The 22519-nt window shown below is 35.5% G+C and overlaps 1 protein-coding gene across 4 annotated transcripts in view; it reads left to right on the top strand.

The window, feature by feature from the left end:
- ADAMTS20 (ADAM metallopeptidase with thrombospondin type 1 motif 20) overlaps window positions 1–22519 on the top strand; it is a 162947-nt gene that overhangs the window by 30995 nt on the left and 109433 nt on the right. For all 4 annotated transcript variants that reach the window (XM_038577378.1, XM_038577379.1, XM_038577380.1 and 1 more), the window contains exons 4-7: window positions 4493–4752; window positions 18151–18234; window positions 18738–18862; window positions 20188–20228. In XM_038577378.1, the coding sequence (XP_038433306.1) occupies window positions 4493–4752; window positions 18151–18234; window positions 18738–18862; window positions 20188–20228 (510 nt within the window). The remainder of the gene's footprint in view (window positions 1–4492; window positions 4753–18150; window positions 18235–18737; window positions 18863–20187; window positions 20229–22519) is intronic.

Raw genomic sequence — 22519 nt, 5'->3', positions numbered from 1 at the left:
ACTGAATCTATTGGGATTTTAAGTAATAAAGACATTTATCTGCAAAATAAAAACAAAACTTTCTTCCTGATATTCGTATTGTATGTTTCATTTTATTGTCTTACTGCATTAGGTAGCATTACCAAAACAATAGTACATGATAGTAGCGAGAGTGGTCATGTTTTAATAGCTATTAGTTTGGTATATTATTAAGAATTTAATAAAATAATACATATCCTGAATATACGAATCAATATGAAATGCAGGACTCGAACAGCAACTCATATGTAGCTACATAATTCCACTCCTACCCACCCTCCCATTTTGTCCTCCCATTTGTCCCAATAATCCTCTCACCTGAGGCACCCATCATTTTAATCCCACGTAGGTCGTCCTCTTGCTTTTTATGTTCCATATGTGTTGGTAAAAGTGTGTATTTAGTTTATAACCCACCAAGAAATAGGTTTTATTTTATCTTTCTCAATTTTTAAACTTAGTGACAAGATGCATTCATACTCTTACGAGTTGGAACATGAAATATTTCTTTTGAATTCAATTATTTTGACAGTTATGTAGAACATTCCCATTTTATTTGCTATAGAAATTAAGCTTTTGAGATTTCTAATACTGTGTTTCTTAAATTCTGGTTCTTTTTTTCCTTTAACCTTCATTGTCAAACAGTATCTTTAGTGGTTAAAACCACTGACTTGAGCCAGATTCCCAGAATTTGAATCCCAGATGTGCTATTTAACATATGACTGGATTTTATTAACTCAATTATATGAAACTTTTGTTTTTGATAGGCAGATCTAAACTGTTCACTGTTATTATGATAAATGGCCTATTTAGTTTTGTTCCTTCTGTTTTTATTTGCATCTCCATTGGTGATCAACTGTGGTTGTGAGTTTTTTAATTTCCTTATTGCAGATTCTTCATCTGTAATATGGAATGAACAATACCTATCTCCTATGGTGCTGTTAAGAATACAATCTTTAGATTTGAAATTGTGTAATTTTGTTCTAAGGACTCCCCCCTCCCCCCAATTATCCTATTTTTTCCCTATTTTTGCGTTTCCTATTAACTGCTCTATCCTTTTACTGTTTTCGTTCCAATTTGGAGTTCTTATTTGTTACTTCAGCCTACACAGAGCCATCTATTCTAACTTTGTCAGTCTACGTCAGACCACAGTGCTTCCTTAATTGGATTGTGTTCTCATTTTACCTACTATTGCAAGCCAGAGAAATATTTGATTTCTTAGCAGCCAAGCTGGGCAGACTTTGGGTGATTTCTTAGGCAGTGAGCTATTGACAGGCCTTTGTAACCGCCCATTCAACTTTATATGAACTTGATTGTTTTAGACACCTCATGTAAGTGAAATCCTACAGCATTCTTTTTTTTTTTTTTTTTTTTTTCTTTCGTGACTGGCTCATTTTACTTAGCATAACATCTTCAAGGTTCATCTATATTGTAACATGTAACAGAATTTCCCTTTAAGGCTGAATAATCCATACACACACACACACACACACACACACACACACACCACACTTCATTATTCATTTATCCATTTATGGACATTTGGCTATTGGATAATACCTTTTGGTGTTGTGAATAATGCTGCAATGAACATGGATGTTTCTTTATGACCCTGTTTTTGATATTTTTGAATATATACTCAGAGTTGCTGGATCATATGGTAGTTCTATTTGTAATTTTTTTAGGCACCTTTATATTTTCTGTAGCAATTGCATCATTTTAGAATTCCACCAATAGTGTGCAGCGATTCCAACCTCTCCACATTTTTGCCAACACTTAAATTATTATAATAGCCATCCTAATGGGTGTGGAGTGATAGCTCACAGTAGTTTTGATTTGAGTTTTTCTAATTAGGAAGGTTGAGTATCTTGTCACATGCTTGTTAGGTATTTATTTATTATCTTGGCTGAAATGTCTATTCACATCCTTTGCTCATGTTTGAATAGGGCTTTTTGTGTGTGTGGAGTTGTAGGAGTCTTTTAAAAACATTGTGTACATTTATATGCATGATTCCACTTGTTTAGGAAGTTGTATTCCTGTATTTCCACTAGAATGAAATTATCTTGCTCAGGGAAAAAAAAAAGAATAGTGGGTTAATGGAGCCGACATTTTTCAGTCCATAAATAAATAAAACCACATCCTGCACTTCATTATAGTTCTGATCCTTTTTTTTATGTGATGTTTGAGTGATTGGCACTTATGACCACAATCATTGTAGTCTATCAAGTTGTTATAGCACTGGTTCACAGCACATATCTATTGAATTGATACTCATCAATAAAAAAAGTTGAAAAAATTTTCTATGATATTTTCAAATCAGATTACATTCAGCGGAGTTTCAGGAGCATGTCACAGAATGATTTATCCTAGCAAATACACAGAAAACCTCATGAGCTTTAGTAAGTATTGACAGAGATCCATTTAAAAAATTTAGGCAGATTCAAGCACATTCCTTTGCTCACCAACAGTATTCACAGGTAGACAGTGGACAGTGCTTATGACTACTCAGTATTGCTAGACAAGATCCTGCTACCACTAGTTTCCCTAATGGAAAAAAAATGAGGCCTTTCCTGCCAGCTAAGTAGCTGAATGTGGCTCTTAGCCTGAAAGAGCCTAATCAGTGCTTTTCCCTCAGGCTTCCCAAAGCATCAACTAAGCAAATACTCAAGAACCTGGCACATCGTTAAGATTTATAAGAAGAATAGAAACACACTCAATAGCTTTGGAAGTCTATTTGTCTTCAGTAATGACAATGAAAAACCCCAAAATACAAAGCAGCTGTTGTTATTTATCACCATCACCCTAAAACTAAGGCTACATGTTTCATAAGATTTATCTGAAAAATATTTTTAAAATAAGGGAGTTAGGGCACACTCAACTCTGCTATAAGAACGGTTATGCACTTGTAAATCACTCCCCAAAAGTCTTGAGAATGAAAAACTTTTTCGTTCTTTTGCCACAGGCTTGGGTAATCGCTGTGATTGCCAAACAATCACATATAGCTCCTGCCTCAAGAATTTCGGCAGCATCACAGCACAACTCTATGAATAGGCATTTTTAGCTTTATAAAACCTAGCAACAAAGCAGCCAACTGTTTTTCCTAAACAACATAGCAGTTATAGTCAATTTTTTTATTTTATTTTTTTAATTTTTCAATTTTTTATGGTCCGTTTTTTAAAAGCTAATTTGAAGAGTATGTGCACATAGTTTTTAATATAATTAGTAATAGCAAAAGTAATAACTCCCATTTACTTAGAACTGATCTAATAGCTTTTTTGGATTATCTAATTTATTCCTTGAAAACCTTTTGGTCCTCTGATGAGTGGCAGATATATGCCAATCCAAGATATACCACTTTGGCATAAGGATTACTTTGAACTAAAAGCACTTAAAACAAGACATTTTTGACTCTTCTCTTCAGGAAAAAAAGATTTGTAGATCTTTTCTCTCATTCAATAGGTTGCCTTTTCACTCTGCTATGTCTTTTGGTGCAATTGAAAAATTTGGTTGTCCCATTAACTGTCCTTTGGTATCTTAAGAAATCCTTGCCAAATCCAATGTCATGAAGCTTTTCTATCGTATTCTCTTTTAGAACTTTCAGTGTTTGGTGTCTTTTAAGGTTTTAATCCGTTTTTTAGTTTTTATAAGTCTCTAATTTCATTCTTCTGTATGTGAATGTCCAGTTTTTTCCATCACCTCTTGTTTGAGACCATTCTTTTCCCATAGAGTGGTCTTGCCATCCTTGTTGAAGATCATTGACCATACATATGAGTGTTTCCTTCTGGGCTTTGTATTCTATTCCATTGATTTATATGCCGATCTTAATATGCACAGGTCCTATAAATGCATAGGGCTTAGATGTGGCCTCTTAAAAATTTCTAATGTTGAATAATTTGAATGCTGTATTTAAACATAAGCATGTTTTTATGCTTATAAACTGCATAAAACTTTGCATTTGGTTATATAACCAAATATTATGAAGTTTATGTCCACATTTGATTTTCTGGATTCAAAAAGCCACCATTATATGGTTTAATTTTTCTGTCTGTGGTGATCTTCACATATTGTTTAACAGAAGCTTTTGTTCTGTATTTTACACAAAATATGATTACTCTGTAATGAGTTGAAATACCATTGGCTTGAGGGCCCAGTTTACCTACTGAGAGAAATGGGAACTCTCTGATTTTTTATTAACCCAGTAGTTAATAAATGGACTTGAACAGTCATAGCTGTTTAAAAAGAAAAAAAAAAAAAGACTTAAGAGTTTGGTTTTTCTTCAGGCAATCTATGAAAATGACCATCCTATTACTAGGAATGGTAATCTTCATGATACTGCTGCATAACATTGCTTAATTTCCTTTTTATCCTTGTATTTCACATTGGAATCAGATGTGTATGTATTAAATTTTTGGCTATTTTGTGCATTATTTTTAGTCACATCTAATTTAATGGCTCTGCATTATATTTTTCCCCCCAGAAAGTCAAATAAAGCAAACCACTTTACCCCTTCACAACTACAGCAACATGAACGAAGATCCTAACGTAAAGAAGGAAATGGTTTTAGGGCACCCTTCAAAAAATAAATCCTTGGAAGATGAAAGAAGTCAATTACATTCCAGGAAAAAACGTTTCTTATCTTATCCAAGATACGTGGAAGTCATGGTTACAGCTGATGCTAAAATGGTTCATCATCATGGACAGAATCTGCAGCACTATGTACTAACTCTAATGTCAATTGTAAGTAAACTCATTTAAACTTTCTAAGATGCTTAATGTTTTCTTTACATTTAACTTAAAAGTTACTTGAGCAACTTTTTAAAGCGCTTGAAAATCTCTGAGAACACTTATTGAAAATGCTTAAATTATTCTTTATCACATGAGTGCTTTCTACCCCTTGGTGACAGGGAAGATCCTGGTAGCTCTGAGCTTTTGGGCCTTCAATCTGATTTTTTGTTTTAAAGATTTTATTTATTTATGAGAGACATAGAAAGAGAAAGGCAGAGACATAGGCAGAGGGAGAAGCAGGCTCTGTGCAGGGAGCCCTGCGTGGGACTTGATCCGGAATTCCAGGATCACACCCTGGGCCGAAGGCAGACGCTCAACTGCTGAGCCACCTGGGCATCCTATGAATCTTATTTTTCAACCCTCTTATTTCTTCACAGAAGGAAGGAAATCCTATTTTGCTGTTGCTACACTTGCCAAATCAGAAATTAGGGCAAATAATATTTTTTATTAACCTAGTGTTCTATTGGTTACAGATGAATAAATATAGTGTTTCAACCATCCTAAGCACTATTCAGTGCTCATCATGATAAATGTACTCTTTAATCTCCCATCACCTATTTCACCCACCTCCTCCTCTGGTAACCATCAGTTCTCTGTAGTTAAGAGTCTGTTTCTTGATTTCTGTCTTTCTTTTTTTTTTTTTTAATTTCATACGTGAGTGAGATCACATAATATTTGTCTTTCTGTGGCTTATTTTGCTTAGCATTATATTCTCTAGCTCCATCCATGTTGTTGCAAATGGCAAGGTTTCATTTTTTATGGCTGAGTAATATTCCATCATGTATATACTACCTCTTCTTTATCCATTCATACAATCAGTGCACTTGGGCTGCTTGCATAATTTGGCTGTCAATGCTTCAGTCAACATACGAGCATGTATCCCGTTGAATTTGTATTTTGGGACAAATACCCAGTAGTGTGATTACTGATTATAGGGTAATACCATTAACTTGTTGAGGAAACTCCACACTGTTTTCCACAGTGGCTACACCAGTTTGCCTTCCCATGAACAGTGAAAGAGGGTTCCTTATTTTCCACATCCTCACCAACACTTGTTTCTTGTGTTTTTTTTTTTTTTAATTTTAGCTATTCTGATAGGTATGAGGTGATACCTCATTGTGGTTTTGATTTGCATTTCCCTGATGATGAGTGATGTTGAGGATCTTTTCATGTGTTGGCTATCTGGATGTCTTTGGAGAAATGTCAGTTCATGTCTTCTGCTCGTTTTTTAATTTGATTAGTTTTTAGGGTGTTGAGTTGTATCAGTTCTTTATATATTTTGGATCTTACCCTTTATTGGCTATACCATTTGCAAATAGCTTCTCCTATTCCATAGGTTGCTTCTTAATTTTGTTGTTTCCTTTGCTATGCAGAAGCTTTGTAATTTTTATTTTAGAAGCTTTGTATTTTGATGTAGTCCCAACAGATTATTATTATTTTTTATTTCCCTTGCTTTAGGAGACCTCTCTAAACTGTTGCCATGGCTGATGTCAGAGAAATTGTTGCCTGTTCTCCCTTCTAGGATCTTCTTGGTTTCAGGTCTCATATTTGGTCTTTAATCCATTTTGAGTTTATTTTTGTGCATGGCATGAAAAAGTGATCAGGTTTCTTTCTTTTGTGTGTAACTATCCGGTTTTCCCTACGCTCTTTGTTGAAGAGATTCTTTTTCTCATTGGATATTGTTTCCCTCTTTGTTGAAAATTAATTGACCGCTTCGTTGTGGATGTGTTTTCTGGGCTTTCTCTTCTGATGATCTATGCGTCTATTTTTATGCCAGTACCATACTGTTTTAATTACTAGAGTTTTGGGGATCCCTGGGTGGCTCAGAGGTTTGGCACCTGCCTTCGGGCGTGATCCTGGAGCCCCCGGATCGAGTCCCGCATCGGGCTCCCTGCGCGGAGCCTGCTTCTCCCTCTGCCTGTCTCTGCCTCTCTCTGTCCCTCTCTCTGTGTGTGTCTCTCATGAATAAATAAAATCTTTAGAAAGAAATTACTAGGGATCCCTGGGTGGCGCAGTGGTTTGGCGCCTGCCTTTGGCCCAGGGCGCGATCCTGGAGACCCGGGATCGAATCCCACGTCGGGCTCCCGGTGCATGGAGCCTGCTTCTCCCTCTGCCTGTGTCTCTGCCTCTCTCTCTCTCTGTGACTATCATAAATAAATAAAAATTAAAAAAAAAAAAAGAAATTACTAGAACTTTGTAGTATAACTTGAAGTATGGAATTTTTCAAGATTGCTTTGGCTATTCAGGGTCTTTTGTGGTTCCATACAAATTTTAGGATTGTTCTAGCTCTGTGAGAAATGCCGTTGGTATTTTGATAGGGATTGCATTATATTAAGTGTAGATTGCTTTGTGTGGCATAGACATTTTAACAGTATTTTTTCTTCTAATCCATGAGCATGGAATGCTTTGCCATTTCTTTGGGTCTTGGACTTTTTTCATCAGTATTTTATAGTTTTTAAAGTATAGGCCTTTCACCTCTTTGGTTAAGCTTCCTAGATATTTTATTTTTAGGACAGTTGTAAATGGAATGCTTTTCTTTCTGTTGCTTTATTCTTGGTACATAAAAATGGAACAAGTTTCTATACATTGATTTTGTAGCCTGCAACTTTACTGAATTCATTTATCAGTTCTGGTAGTAGTTTGGATCTTTAGGGTTTTCTATATGTAGTATTACCCCATTTGCAAATAGTGAAAGTTTTACTCCTTAACAGTTTGGGTGCCTATTATTTTGTTTGTTGCCTAATACTGTGGCTAGGACTTCCAGTACTATGTTGAATGAAGTAATGAGAGTGGGCACCCTTGTCCTGTTCCCGATCTTAGAGGAAAGGCTCTGTTTTTCCCCATTGAGTGTGATGTTGGCTGTGGGTTTTTCTTTCCTTTTTTTTTTTTTTAAAAAAAAAAGAGAGAGCACACAAGCAGGGAGTAGGGCAGAGGGAAAGAAACAATAAGACCCCTTGTTGAGTGGGGAAGCCCAACATGAGTCTGCATCCCAGGACCCTGAGATCATGACCTGAGCCACCTAGGTGCCCCAGCTGTGGGTTTTTCAGAGAAGGCCTTTATTATGTTGAGGTATGTTCTCTCTAAACCTACTTTAAGGGTTTTTATCATGAATAGATGTTTTTACTTTGTCAAATGCTTTTTCTGCATCTATTCATATGATCATATGGTTTTTATTCTTATTGATGTGATGTATCACATTGATTTGTGGATATTGAACTACCCTTGCATCCTGGGAATAAATTCTACTTGATCGTGGTGAATGATTTTTTTTTTAACATATTATTGGATTCATTTTGCTACTATTTTGTTGAGGATTTTTGTACCCATGTTCATCAGAGATACTGGCCTGTGGTTCTCTTTTTGTGTCATATCTTTATCTAGTTTTGATATCTGAGTAATGCTAGCCTCAGGATGAATTCGGAAGTTTTCCTTTCTCTTCTAGTTTTTGGAATAGTTTGAGGAGAATAGGTATTAATGCTTCTTTAAATATTTGGAATTAGGGGCACCTGGATGGCTCAGCGGTTGAGCATTGGCCTTCAGCTCAGGGTGTGATCCCAGGGTCCTGAGATCGAGTCCCGCATGGGGCTCCCCATGGAGAGCCTGCTTCTGCCTCTGCCTATGTCTCTGCCTCTCTCTCTGTCTCTCATGAATAAGTAAATAAAATCTTTAAAAAATAATAAATATTTGGAATTCATCTGTGAAGCCATCTGGTCCTGGACTTTTGTTTGTAGGGAGTTCTTCGATTACTTATTCAATTTCATTGCTGGTTATTAGTCTGTTCAAAGTTTCTATTTCTTCCAGCTTCAGTTTTGATAGGTTATATGTTTCTAGGAATTCATTTCTTTTAGGGTGTCCCAATTTGTTGGCATATAATTATTTCCTAATGTATAACATTTTATCTTAAATTCTTATGATTATATATGCTAGGAATATATAGCCATTGTTGCCTAAGCACAGTATGTGGTACAAAGTGGGCATGCAGTAGTTAATGAAAGATATAATGAATAAGCGATTAATATTTTGTTTCAGAATGCATGATGTTATAATAGACCAAAAACAGATGATTCAAAATAACTTCTAGAAGTATAAAAAATGGATACTTGTTGACTTGACTTTCTAAAATGAAAACAGCTATACATAGAAATTTATCTGGCTAACATGTTTTTACTTCTGAACCTGAAGAAACTAGATGTATAATTATCTAGATATATAATTATCTACATGTGGGTGTGGCATGCTCATTATGAGGGGATTCTAATAAGAGCACTGACACAGAGGATAGTCATTGATAATGTAGGAAATTGAATCAATTATCTGGAACAGTATAGGATGAACTTTATAATTTTAAATGGTTAAAGGAGATATTCATTAAGAAAATTGTGGGGAGGAGGGTAGAGATACCAAAGGAAAATATTCGATTTTGTAAATGCAACAGATTGTGAAGCCTGTTTAATGATAGGCAACTTTGATATCTGTGCCACAGAAATATTAACTAGAAGGAGGAAAGGAGCACAAGGGGAATATTGATTGGAAAAAAAAAATTGAAATAGCGTACATGCAGTTTTGGTGATAATGGCATCCTCAGAAGAGTTTTGTTACCTGTATTTCACATAAGAATCAATATAATCACTGGAAGATACTGTGGCATAACCCGGAGATTCTATGGGAGTTTTATTTTTTTTTATTATTTTTTAATAATAAATTTATTTTTTATTGGTGTTCAATTTGCCAACATACAGAATAACACCCAGTGCTCATCCCGTCAAGTGCCCCCCTCAGTGCCCGCCACCCATTCACCCCCACCCCCCGCCCTCCTCCCCTTTCACCACCCCTAGTTCATTTCCCAGAGTTAGGAGTCTTTATGTTCTGTCTCCCTTTCTAATATTTCCTACCCATTTCTTCTCCCTTCCCTTCTATGGGAGTTTTAAACCACAGTTCATCAAGGGCGAAATAGACCTTTTGACTTCATAGAAAGTAAATCAGCTGCTCAGATTGCTTGACACAGTAGCCCAATGTGAGCGCGAATCATGTTCCAGGCTCTTAGTTCCACTAGGAGAGCCAGTTTCAGTTGAAGATTAGATGTTTGTAGATCTAGTCAACCAGTTGTGTTGAGCTTTCATCCATAAGGAGACATACTGCAGTGGGTTTAAGGAAGAGGGGAAGCATTCCAAGTGTAGGTAGGTAGGAGGAAAAATTGAGAGTCTTGTCTTCTGAGGTGGTTTGGGTTTGATACATGCTTCCTTTCCTCTTCAGACATCAAATTTCAGATGATTTATAAATTACCTGGGTTTAATGCTTTCTCTGTTCTTTTTCATTAAAAGAAAGTGTGGAATTTAAGAAACAATGAGGACAGGGAAAAAGAGGCAAATCAAGGAGAACTCTTAACTATAGAGAACTAACTAATGATTACTAGAGGGGGAGGTAGGTGGGGAGATGAGTGAAATAGGTGATGGGGATTAAGGAGGGTATTTGTGATGAGCACTAGGTATTGTATGGAAATGTTGAACCACTATATGGTACTTTTGAAGCTGATATTACACTGTATGTTAACTAACTAGGATTTACATAAAAAGAGAATGTTCAGATAAAGATACAGGATGGTCAGCAGACTTTATGGTTCTGCATATATATTATTGTTAGTGAAAAGCCATGATCACAACTATATTTGCAGATATAAACCATGTGAAAGGAAACTGAGCAAGAGTGACAGACTCTCCTTGTTTTGCCTGGGACTTTCCTAGTTTTAGTGTTAAGACTCATGTCCTTGGAAACCCCTTTGTCCTAAGTAAACAGGACAGTTGGGGACACCTTGTAGAGATGGTCAAATCTAGTTCAGCTTGTTTTATCTCTACTCATGAATACTATTTCCAAATTAAAGAGGTAAGAGGAATGCTGTCTCCATGTAAGTGTCCACAGATGGGGATGCAGCGGTTTGGTGCCTGCCTTTGGCCCAGGGCGCAATCCTGGTAGACCCGGGATCGAATCCCACGTAGGGCTCCCGGTGCATGGAGCCTGCTTCTCCCTCTGCCTGTGTCTCTGCGCCTCTCTCTCTCTGTGACTATCATAAATAAATACAAATTAAAAAAAAAAAAAAAAAAAGTGTCCACAGATGTTTCCGGTTGAGAAAGGAGCCGATTTTGCACATTCTGTCCTCCTTTTTAAGAAGGCATTAACTGCATTTATTCAAACACACACAAGGTATTGGTAATGTAAATTTAGGAAAAACAAGAAAATATGATTTAGACTTGAAGTATAATTATGAACCATTTAAAGAAAAGTTCAGAGTCATGAAGAAGTTTTTGTGTATTGGCTCTAGATAAAATAGGGGAAACAACTGAATGCTTCAACACTGACCAACTGGATTATATACACCATTTAGAGAGAGGATTATCTACTCTTAATCATCCTGCAGAAAGGAAACATTTATGGTGTCTTAAACATTTTTTTTTACTTTCAACAGTTTAACAATATCTGCATAATGTGATACAGAAATGTGTGATTTAATTCACTAGAATGCTGTGTACAAATAGCGTAGAGATCTCTTATTCAAAGTATTTCTGGTAACATTAAAATAAGGATGAACAGAATTGTGTATAGTGTATCTAATGAAATGAGTTTGTGTTAAATGGTCAGAGATGTTCAACTGTTTTCTATACCAAAGCTTTTATCTTTAGAGAATTTGGGTGACAATATTTGGCTAAAATGGCATTTACTGAAATTAAACAACCAAAGTATTTGTCAACTAGAGGAGTTACTTTCGGCAACAGACTTACCTTGGTGTTTTCAGTGAGTTATTTAATAAACCCTGACAATATTTACTGTAAGTCAGACTTCTATACTCCATTGTGTTTACAAAGGTTTGGCTTTATGATATTCACTTTCTTATAGATTTAACAATGTAAATTTAAGGAGTACCATGTGATCATCAGGCATTAGCCCTGTTTATTAGAATATAGTTACTATTAGAGGCATTTATCGACTAAAACCCTAAGTTGCACTACACTAACTTAATATTGCATTCAGTCATGTTATTCAGGGTAGAGAATTTTTAGTCACGTTAAAATAAAGACCATATACTTTCATACTTTAGGTTTAGGTATGACCGTTAATGTTTTCTTTTCCTTTCTTCATCTCCATGTTCTGGTTATTTTTTAATTTTAATTTTTAAAATTGAAATAAAGTTGACATACAGTATTTCAGTTTAATTTTCTGCACATATATACTTTGTATGTAGTGGAATGTCATTTTCTAAATTTGAGCAAAAAGATCTGACAAGAGTAGTGATCTTTGTAAACAAAATCTGCTTGTTAAAATCAGTTTTATATAGGTGATTTTTATTTATTTTTTTTAAAAAAGATTTTATTTATTTATTCATGAGAGACAGAGAGAGGCAGAGACACAGGCAGAGGGAGAAGTAGGCTCCATGCAGGGAGCCCGACGTGGGACTCGATCCCGGGTCTCCAGGATCACGCCCTGGGCCAAAGGCAGTGCTAAACCGCTGAGCCACCCGGGCTGCCCCTATATAGGTGATTTTGAAGGTGAAGGTGGTCAAAAGGTACAAACTTCCAATTATAAGTCCTAGGAGTGTAATGCACAGCAAAGTGAATAGTTGACATGGTGATTATTTTGTTTGCAAGTTTGCTTAGAATAGATCTGAAAAGTTCTCATCACAAGAAAAAAATAACTGTGGTAATGGTTGTTATTGTAGTTATCATTTCACAATATATACATACATCATTGTATATATAGCTAAAACTAATATGTCAGTTATCTTAAAAATGACTAAAATAATAAAAATGAAGATAGTCTCTAGGTATATCATATATGTACATTTGCTGAAACTCTATACATGAATTATTTCAAAATAGTTGGTCAATTAATGGTGTTAGTAACTTCATGATTTGCATAAAGTGTATGGTCAATGGTGTTAGTAACTTCATGATTTGCATAAAGTGTATTTTGCCTAGAATTTTCTTAAAATATTTAAGTAACAATTTATACCATTTCATCTCTACCTTTTTAGCTAAATGTTTATGAATTACTGTTCTATGAGACCTATAAAGAAACCAGATATGCCAGGGAAAGAAATACTTAAAAAGTTTCAATACATTTCAATTAGATCAATAAAAATTCTAAAATGCAGAACTCTAATATGTGGTGATTATAGTTCTATATATCAATATTGCGTGGCTCTTTAGAACAAGAGGTTGCCTTAGAAATCTGATCTAATATTTTCTAAGGTGTAATCTATGGAATGGGCTAATAGTCTTGTGACATGTTCCATAGGAAGAAGGGGAAAAAATGTTCAAGCATTTATGTGAAATAATACCTCTCATAGATTATATGTATATATGTTAGCCTATTTGAGACTCTGAAAATACCTGCTTTTTTTACTCAACGTTTCTCAAACTAGGGAATAATTTTATCCTTTAAGACAAATGTCCTTCACACTCCTCCCTCAACAGCATCTGGTAAATACTAATTTAATTTGCTAGGGCATTGTGACCCAGTACTCAGTGCCTCAATGTGGTTGCAGATATTGAGACAAAAAGTAGATAGACCCGTTTCCAGAGTTGAGAAACTTCCTTCTAACTAGTAATAAAGCTAGAACTAAAACCAAGGTCTCCTGACTACGGAGGACTTCTGAGGCCATGGTCAAGTTGACAATAGCAGGGCAATGTCATGAAACACATAAGGGTTCTGAAAGAAATGTTTGTACCAACAGCTGATTAGAAGGATTTTGGGTGGAATGCTGAAATTCCCTAATATAGATACAATAGTTAGAGCTACAGCCAATAAACTTATTAATATGTTGATGAAGCAGTAGCAAACATGGTACTCTACCATCATGGCAATCTAATATGGGGTGGTAGTTTGGGGATGAGAGAAGCATATTGTACATGCCAGTTAGAAAAGCCTCTGAGTAATGAAATGGGCCTTGTCATCAATCATCTGCCTGCTTCACAATTCCATTTAATTGAATATTTATACAATGGCACCTTTAAATATCTGAACATAATAAGAGGTATGTATATATAGGTATATATATTGAATATGAGCACATAGATGATGAAGGTCAGCACATACAATGGGAGATGCCTACATTTAAGTAGGATGACCTTAATTTAGTTACTTCATGATGCCATTTTAGTATAAAAGCAAAATATCAATCTGAGGGTGTTTTGGGGGAGAAGTGTATATGAAGAATTAAGTTGAGCTGTCTATTTTCGTATCAGTGAGTTTTTAAGTTGTTATTTAAGTTCCAGTTAACATATAGTATAATATTAATTTCAGGTGTACAACTGAGTGATTCAACCTTCCATACATCACTTGGAATTCATTATAGCAAGTGTGCTTATTAGTCCCCATCACCTATTTCATCCATTTCCACCCACCCACCTTTCTTCTGGTAACCATCAGTTCTTTATAGTTTATTTCCAGGTGTGCCTCTTCCCCCTCCCCTCAAATATAGGTTTGTTTTGTTTCTTAAATCCCATATTTGCGTGAAATTGTATGGTATTTGTATATGATGAATTTATTGCGCTCAGCATAAAACTCTGTAGCTCCATCCATGTCATTGCAAATGGCAAGATTTCATTCTTCTGTATGGCTGAGTAATATTCCATAGTAGATATATATACTACATCTTCCTTATAGATCTGTTATTTTTCAATAAAGGGGCAATATGTTTCTTTCTGAAACTCAAATTTTTAAGACTGTATATTGTGTAGCTGACAGTAAAACATCCAGATTGTCATTTTTGGTCAATATCTTTGGGGCAATGAGTGGAGAAATTAGCCATGTAGGTACTTCATAGTACTTAAGCTCTTTTCTATATGGGGTAACTGGGAATGCCTGCTCTCCTGTGACATAGAAGTCTTCACAACTGTTCATTTTTAAGGGGGAAAAGAGCCTTAGTGCATACCTTTGAGGTGTATTATTTATTTTGTAATTTGACTTAGAAAAGCATCCAGTTTTAAACTCACTGGATCAAAGGATAACCCTGTAGTTACAAGTATGGGTATACTTTGTTTTCTGTGGGAGATAAGTATTGTTTAAAGTTACATGGAAAATATCAATTAGCTACAAATTTCCACAGCTCCCATTTTCAAGCGAGCAATACTCCTGTGTTAACAGACCTGCTTGAAATTGCCAGTCATTTGATTGTCCTGTCTTAACTTACTCTCAACTCTACAAGACCACTTTTGCCCCCCCAAAAAAAAAAATGCTCTTGCTAAAGCTGAAGGCACCACTGTTGGTAGACCAACCTGTAAATATTTGTGGCTGTGCAGCTAAAACAATAGGAGAGGTGCAGGAATGTATATTGAATTCCATGCTGACCCTACAGTGTCAGCATTTCCAGAGATGCTTTTGGCTCTGGTTTTGATTGTACTCCACGTGGCAAAAGAAACAGCAGCAGCAGTCATGTAGGTTATTCATTATTTTGAAACAGCTTTGGCTGATGGAATGAGGGCTCCACTATTAGTACTTCGAGTAAATTCTAAGCTCCAAAAGGCCAGGGTCCATGTCTTCCTTATCTCTGGTTTGCTAGCCAACAAAGCAGGGTGTAGATACTGAACATTTATCAAAAAGATGAGAGTAGTAATACCTCCTGAAGCAATTGCTATGTTGCTTTGGTAGTGGTCCAGGAGATGATGATCCTGGTTTCAGAAACTTTTTTTTTTTTTTTTTTTGTAAATGAGGTATAGTTAACAAAGTGTACAACAGTGATTCGAGTGATAAAACAACTCTTCATGTTATGCTGTGCTCACCATTAGCTACCATTGTCACCGTACAATGCTATAACAATATCATTGACTATTCCTTATGTAGTACCCTTCATCCCCATGACTTATTTCCTAACTGGAAACTTGTACCTCCTACTCTTTCACCCATTTTGCCCATTCCCCATCCCCTCCGCTCTTGCAACCACCAGTTTGTCTTCTGTATTTATGGGTCTACTAATGTTTTGCTTTCTAGATTTCATATATAAGTGAAATTACATGTATTTGTCTTTTTTTTGTCTGACTTATTTCACTTAGCATTATACCCTCTAGGTTCCTCCATGTTTTCACAAATGGCAACATCTCATTCGTATGGCTGAGTAATATTCTGTTATGTATATATACATCATGTTTTAACCATTCATCTATCAGTGGACACTTAGATTGCATTATTTCTACTAGCCAATATACAGAAGCATAATAATAATGTAATAAGCATAAATAAAGGTGATCTATCTTTTTGAATTAGGGTTTTCTTTGGGTAAATACCCGTGGTGGAATTACTGGATCATATGTTATTCCTATTTTTATTGTTTGAGGAACCTTTATGCAGTTTTCTACAGTGGTTGCAACCACTTTACATTCTCATCCATGGTGCACAAGGTTTCCTTTTTCTCCACATCTTGACCAACACTTAATTCTTGTCTTTTTGATACTAACCATTCGTGATAGGTATAAGGTTTTATCTTGTGGTTTTGGTTTGCATTTCCTTGGTCAGTGATATTAAGCAACTTTTCACGTGTCTTTTGGCAATGTGTATGTCATCTTTGGAAGGATGTCTATTCGGGTCCTTTGCTCTATTTTAGTTTGTTTTTAAGTTCTTTATATATTTTTGATACTAATTCCTATTGTATATATCATTTGCAAATATGTAGTAGGTTGCCTTTAATTTTGATGATGATGTCCTTGTTGTACAAAAGCTTTTTATTTTGGTACAGTCTTAGTAGTTTAGTTTGCTTTTTTCCCCATGCCCGAGACCTATCAAAAAAGAGGTTACTAAGGGCATTGTCAAAGAGGCTACTGCCTGTCTTTGGAAACAATTTTCATTGCACAGGTGATCCAGGGCTCAAGGGGACTGGGTCTCTGAAGGAGTGCAAGACAGAGGCATTGGATGTGGAAGAAACTATTACTGCAGTGGAAACCTTTATGATGGCTACAAGAAGAGGAGATGAATCTAGTGAATTAACACCTTAACCAGGAATCACAAACTGAGCCCATGTAGAGTGCCTCATAGAATTGCATTTTTCTGTCTTGGAGAATTAAAGACCAGGTTGTGACCTGTGACTTCTCCTATGATTCCTTAAAGGATTTTGGATGAATCTGTTTCCATGGATTCTAGTAGTGCTAACCATTAAAAATTCTAGGGATCCCTGGGTGGCTCAGTGGTTTGTGCCTGCCTTCAGCCTGGGGAGTGATCCTGGGGTCGAGTCCTGCATCAGGCTCCCTGCATGAAGCCTGCTTCTCCCTCTACCTCCATCTCTGCTGCTCTCTCTCTCTCTCTCTCATGAATAAAAAAAAAAAAAAATCTAAAAAATTATAGTCATACTCAGAATTGGAAATTTGCAGCCACTGTGGAAAATATTAGTTAAAACTACCAGAAAAATAGTTAAAAATTATATATCTAAATAATACTTATGTAAATTATGAATTGTGACACAGAATGAAGTAAAATTCCTGCTGAATCATCTAAAATATTTTCCAGGCTCTGAGTGATCAGATTACTCGAGGATTTTGTTCAAATACAAATTGATTCACTAGTCCAGGGTGGGGCCTACATTTCTGCATTTCTAATCAGCTCTAGGTGATACATATGCTGCTGATCTATGGACTGATCTCAGGAGTAGGTTTAAGGATACAGGTTCTCAAACTCAGGTTCACATTGGAATCATTAAAAGGGGAAACTTAGGCGGGATCCCTGGGGGGCCCAGCGGTTTAGTGCCTGCCTTCAGCCTGAGGCATGATCCTGGAGTCCTGGGATCAAGTTCTATGTCGGGCTTCTGCATGGAGCCTGCTTCTCCCACTGCCTGTGTCTTTGCCTCTCTCCTTCCCTCTCTCTCTCTCTCTGTGTCTCTCATGAATAAATAAATAAAATATTAAAAATAAAGGGGAAATTTAAAAGATACTGATGCTTGGGTCTCAATCCTATAGATTTTGATTTAATTTGTAAGGGATGTGGCCTGGGCATCTGGATTTGTGAAAAGGTCCATAGGAAATTCCAATGTGCAGCTAAATCAGAGATATGATGTTCTAGGACTGGTTTCAATTTATGTTTGAGAAGAAATAACTCACTTAGGCATCTAAATGAGTGTTTTAAATAAAACGTTCAGTATAGTTTTGTTGGCAGTTACTACATCAAAATTTACATTTACAACATTTAAAGAAGTGTCTTGGAAAATCCTAAAGTATACATAATAAGATTTTAACACTAAGATAGTATATAGTCTCATTATAGCACAGCCCTTGAAAGGTCAATATTAATAATTAAGTGCAGTTCTATTGAGAACTAGAACTCTGATGCTGCTTAATCTTCCACAATGCAGATAATCCTACAATTTCTTCCTTGCAGGTTGCAGCAATCTACAAGGACTCAAGTATTGGAAATCTCATCAACATAGTAATTGTAAAATTAGTTGTAATTCATAATGAACAGGTAAGAAACCGGCCTAAAGTTAGTCATCTTAATTGTAGAGGCTCCTAGTAACAATATATGTAGATCACAAAGTTGTTAGAAATGAGATATTTCTAAAATTTACATTTAAAAACTTAATTTAAAAAAGAGTGAGATTAACTTTTTATGTTGTAATGGAAATAAACTTTTCAAAGGAAGTAATAACAACTTAAAAACTTAAGGTTTAAAAGCAATGATGTATTCCCTTTTGAAATTGAAAGTTTTAAAATACAGTTTTTAGAAATCTTTTGATCCTAAAAATTGGATGGTTACATTGAAAAGGTCTCCCTAGATCTCCTTTTGATCAAGTCTTAAGTATTGCTAAAATATTTTTGAATAAATATGAGGGAGAAATGCCACTTCATTTGCCTCTAAAAATGCTATTGGTAAACTGCAAGGATGCTGACAAGCTTGGAGAGAAAAGAGGCTTGCAGATATTTTGTGTAATAATGAATTACTCTTTTTTTTTTTTTTTTTCCCCGTAGGAAGGACCAGTCATCAGTTACAATGCAGCTACCACACTGCGCAACTTCTGTTTGTGGCAGCAAACTCAGAATGTTCTTGATGATGCTCACCCTTCTCACCATGACACTGCTGTTCTTATCACTAGGTACAGTTTCAGAAATAACTTATCCAGCTGCAGTTGTTTACCCTTTCTCTTGTGCATGATCACTGATACTTCTTGTTACCTTAATGCTTTATTGATAAAGTACAGAAGTGTTCTTGAGAACTTGTATGGCAAAAGATACTACTGTATGGAAATCTTGTTCTTGCAATGCTAGTTGATTCCTTAGGAAATTAGCAATGTTAGGTTGCTGAGTAATGGATTGACCCAAATAAAATAATTTCTTTATTAGTGACAGAATTATGAAAAATAATTACAAATGAACTTAGTTATGGAACTGGATACAGGTTATGTTCATATCCCCCTTGATCCTCAATCACTTGGAAAGAGCTTTTGGATTTAATTGGTTGTCCACCTTTTGGACTTCTTGTAGTTTAAAAATAATCTGTTCCTCGTTTTGGTATTCAATATGTATCTTAATTACTAGGCTGCATTTATGAGGGTCTTTCTCAACTTGCTTACTTCTGCTATTATAAAATGATTGTCCATTTTACAAGCACCACTATACATTGTTAATTCATGCCTTCGCTTCAGCAACACTGATGGCTACTGGGATATTTAGGTCTTAGGATTGGTTGGTAGACAAAAGGAAATAATTGTTCCACTTAGAGGTCAAACTCTGCAATCTCCACTTTCGAAAACTCTGAAATGAAACACTTGGTCAATGTAAAATAGGTGACGTGTAGTCTGTGTGCTTTATCTCTTTTCAGAACTAAAGCAGAATTGACTTAATTTTATCCACCATATTATATCATCAGTCCATGGTTCTTCCCTGGATTATAGTTAGAGGCCAAGCAACAAAAATTGGAGATAATGAATTACAAGATGGGAGTTATAAAAAAGGCTAGAATAGGGAAGACCATAAGGAAAGACAAGAGAACTGTCAAATTGAATGCTTACAGACTAAGTAATGCAGAAGAAAAAAAAATTAAGCAATTTGGTAATGTCTGAGAACATTATTTGTGGTGGAGTATAATAGCTGAAGCTCATAATGAGTTGGAGCATCTAGAAAAGCAAAAACTACATCCTACAGCATAAGTAAAGGCAGAGAGAGAGGTGAAAGATACAGAGCTTATTGCTGAATGTGGTTAAACTTCAGCTCTTTTTAGTAGTCACTTTTATGTAGCACCTGTTGCTTATTGGTATATACAAATGCTGTATTACCCTAGGTCTAAATTATTGAGAGCTTAATAAGACTGAATTTGGAAGTGAGTTGGTGCTAATAGTCACATCATATAGTTCAAGCTTCTTTTTGTTTTGACTTGTTGAAAAATACTTTCTGAAAATGCTTCAAAATTTTTTGTTTTAAGGGAAGACATTTGTGGAGCTAGAGAGAAATGTGACACATTGGGTAAGTTACTTTGCAAATTACATATAACTTAGGTGCCTGCGTGGCACAGTTGGTTAAGCATCTGACTCTTGGTTTTGGCTCAGGTTATGCTCTCAGGTCATGAGATCGAGCCCGGTGCTCAGCACGGAGTCGGCTTAAGACTTTGTTTACCCCTCCGCACAGCTTGCGTGTTCTCCCTCTCTTTCAAATAAAAAAATCTTTAATAAATAGAATTTCTATAATTGTTTACTGAATTGTTTAAAATGTTTTCCTTTTATTTTACATTGTAATCATTTTGATTGTCTTCATTACTGATAGTCATTATTAGCTTCTGCTTCAGTACATATTAAAGAATAAGAACTGATACTGTGCCAGTTACTACATACATATAAACTATTTGCAAATTTAAAGCAAAATAATAAAACGAATAGCCTTAAATCTACCACCAAATTTAAGAGCCAAACTTAATACAATCATATGGCCTGCGCTAAGTCCTTATTCTATCCCTTTGCATGTCTCTAAGAGGTAGCTAATACCATGAATTTTATATGTTCTAGTTCCTTTCATCCATATTGAAACATAGTTCTATATATCAGTGTTCATAAAAGGAATTGTTTGGTTTTGGTTCTTTCTTGAGCATTGTAGTTGTAGTTCATGAATTTTCACTCCTGTATAATAATTCATCCTCAGTTTACATATCTACATGCTATCATGATATTTGGGCCAGTTCCAGGTTTTCATTATGAACTTAACCTTAAAATCTAGGGTATATTCCTACAATTAAAATGTTATGCATTTAAATGTGCTCATGTTCAACTTTGGTATATCTTAGAGTGATTGTGCCACTTGATCTCTTTATCAATAGTGTATAAACATTTCTTTTGATTATGTCCTTCTCAACCCAAGGTATCTTCAGATTTCTCATTTTGCCAATCTAAATGTAATATATTTCATTATAGTACTAATTTTCAGTTCCATAATTGAGTTTGTCATATTTCTTTCATTCCTCAGAGTAAAGGAAATATAAATAGCCAATAGATATGAAAAGATTTTCATTTTCCCACTGTGGTGTTTGTCATTTTCTTCTGCTTTTTATTTATTTTTATTTTTACTAAATTTTTTCCCAAGTTTTCATTTAAATTCCAGTTACATGCAGAGTAATATTAATTGCGAATATAGACTTTAGTGATTTAGCACCTCCATACTCCATACCACACCCAGTGCTCATCATAGCAAGTGCCCTTCATAATCCCTATCACCTGTTTAACCCATCCCAGCTCCCCCTCCCCACCTCTCCTCTGGTAACCATCAGTTTGTTTTCTATAGCCAAGAGTCTGTTGTTTCCTGCTTTTCCTACCCCTCCATGATTGTTTTGTTTCTTAAATTCCACATGAGTAAGATCATATGGCATACACACACACACACACACACACACACACACACACACACAAAACACCCCACAATTTTTTAATCCACTCATCATTCAATAGACATTTGGGCTCTTTCTATAACTTAACTATTGTGGATAATGCTGCTATAAATGTCAGGGTACATGTATCCCTTAGAATCAGTATTTTTATATCCTTTAGGTACTAGTTATTCACTAGTTATTACTAAGGCAATTGCTGGATCATAGGGTAGTTCTATTTTTAACTTTTTGAGGAACCTCCATGCTGTTTTCCAGAGTGGCTCACCAGTTCGTGTTCCCACCAATGGTGCAAAAGGGTTTCCTTTTCTCTGTGTCCTTGCCAACACCTGTTGTTTCCTGAGTTATTAGTTTCAGCCATTCTGACAGGTGTGAGGTGATATCTCCTTGTAGTTTTGATAAGAAAAATCTTAAATAAATCTAACTTTACACATAAAGGATAGAAAAACAAAGCCTAGAATCAGTAGAAGAAGGGAAATAATCAAGATTAGAAACAGAAATAAATGGCACAGAAACTAAGAAAACAATAGAACAGATCAATGAAACCAGGATCTGTTTCTTTGAAAAAATTAATAAATTTGATAAACCCCTAGCTGAACTTATCAAAAAGAGAAAGGACCCAAATAAATCACAAACGAGAGGAGAGAAATAACAACACCACAGAAATACAATTATAAGAGAATATTATGAAAAACTATATGCCAGCAAATTGGACTGTCTTACTGCTTTTTAGATGTTATTTATAACTTTGTGATACTAAATCCATTTTGGCTTCTGTGTATCACAGATACCCTTCAATAATTTGTTGCTTAGTTTTTGTTTCTGTGTGTTTGCGAAAAGGTGTAAAAACTGAATGTATAGCAATTTTATATTTGTTATGCCTGGG

The sequence above is a fragment of the Canis lupus genome, chromosome 27, assembly GCF_011100685.1.
Source record: "Canis lupus familiaris isolate Mischka breed German Shepherd chromosome 27, alternate assembly UU_Cfam_GSD_1.0, whole genome shotgun sequence".
NCBI lineage: Eukaryota > Metazoa > Chordata > Mammalia > Carnivora > Canidae > Canis > Canis lupus.
This window is presented reverse-complemented; position numbering and strand designations above follow the sequence as displayed.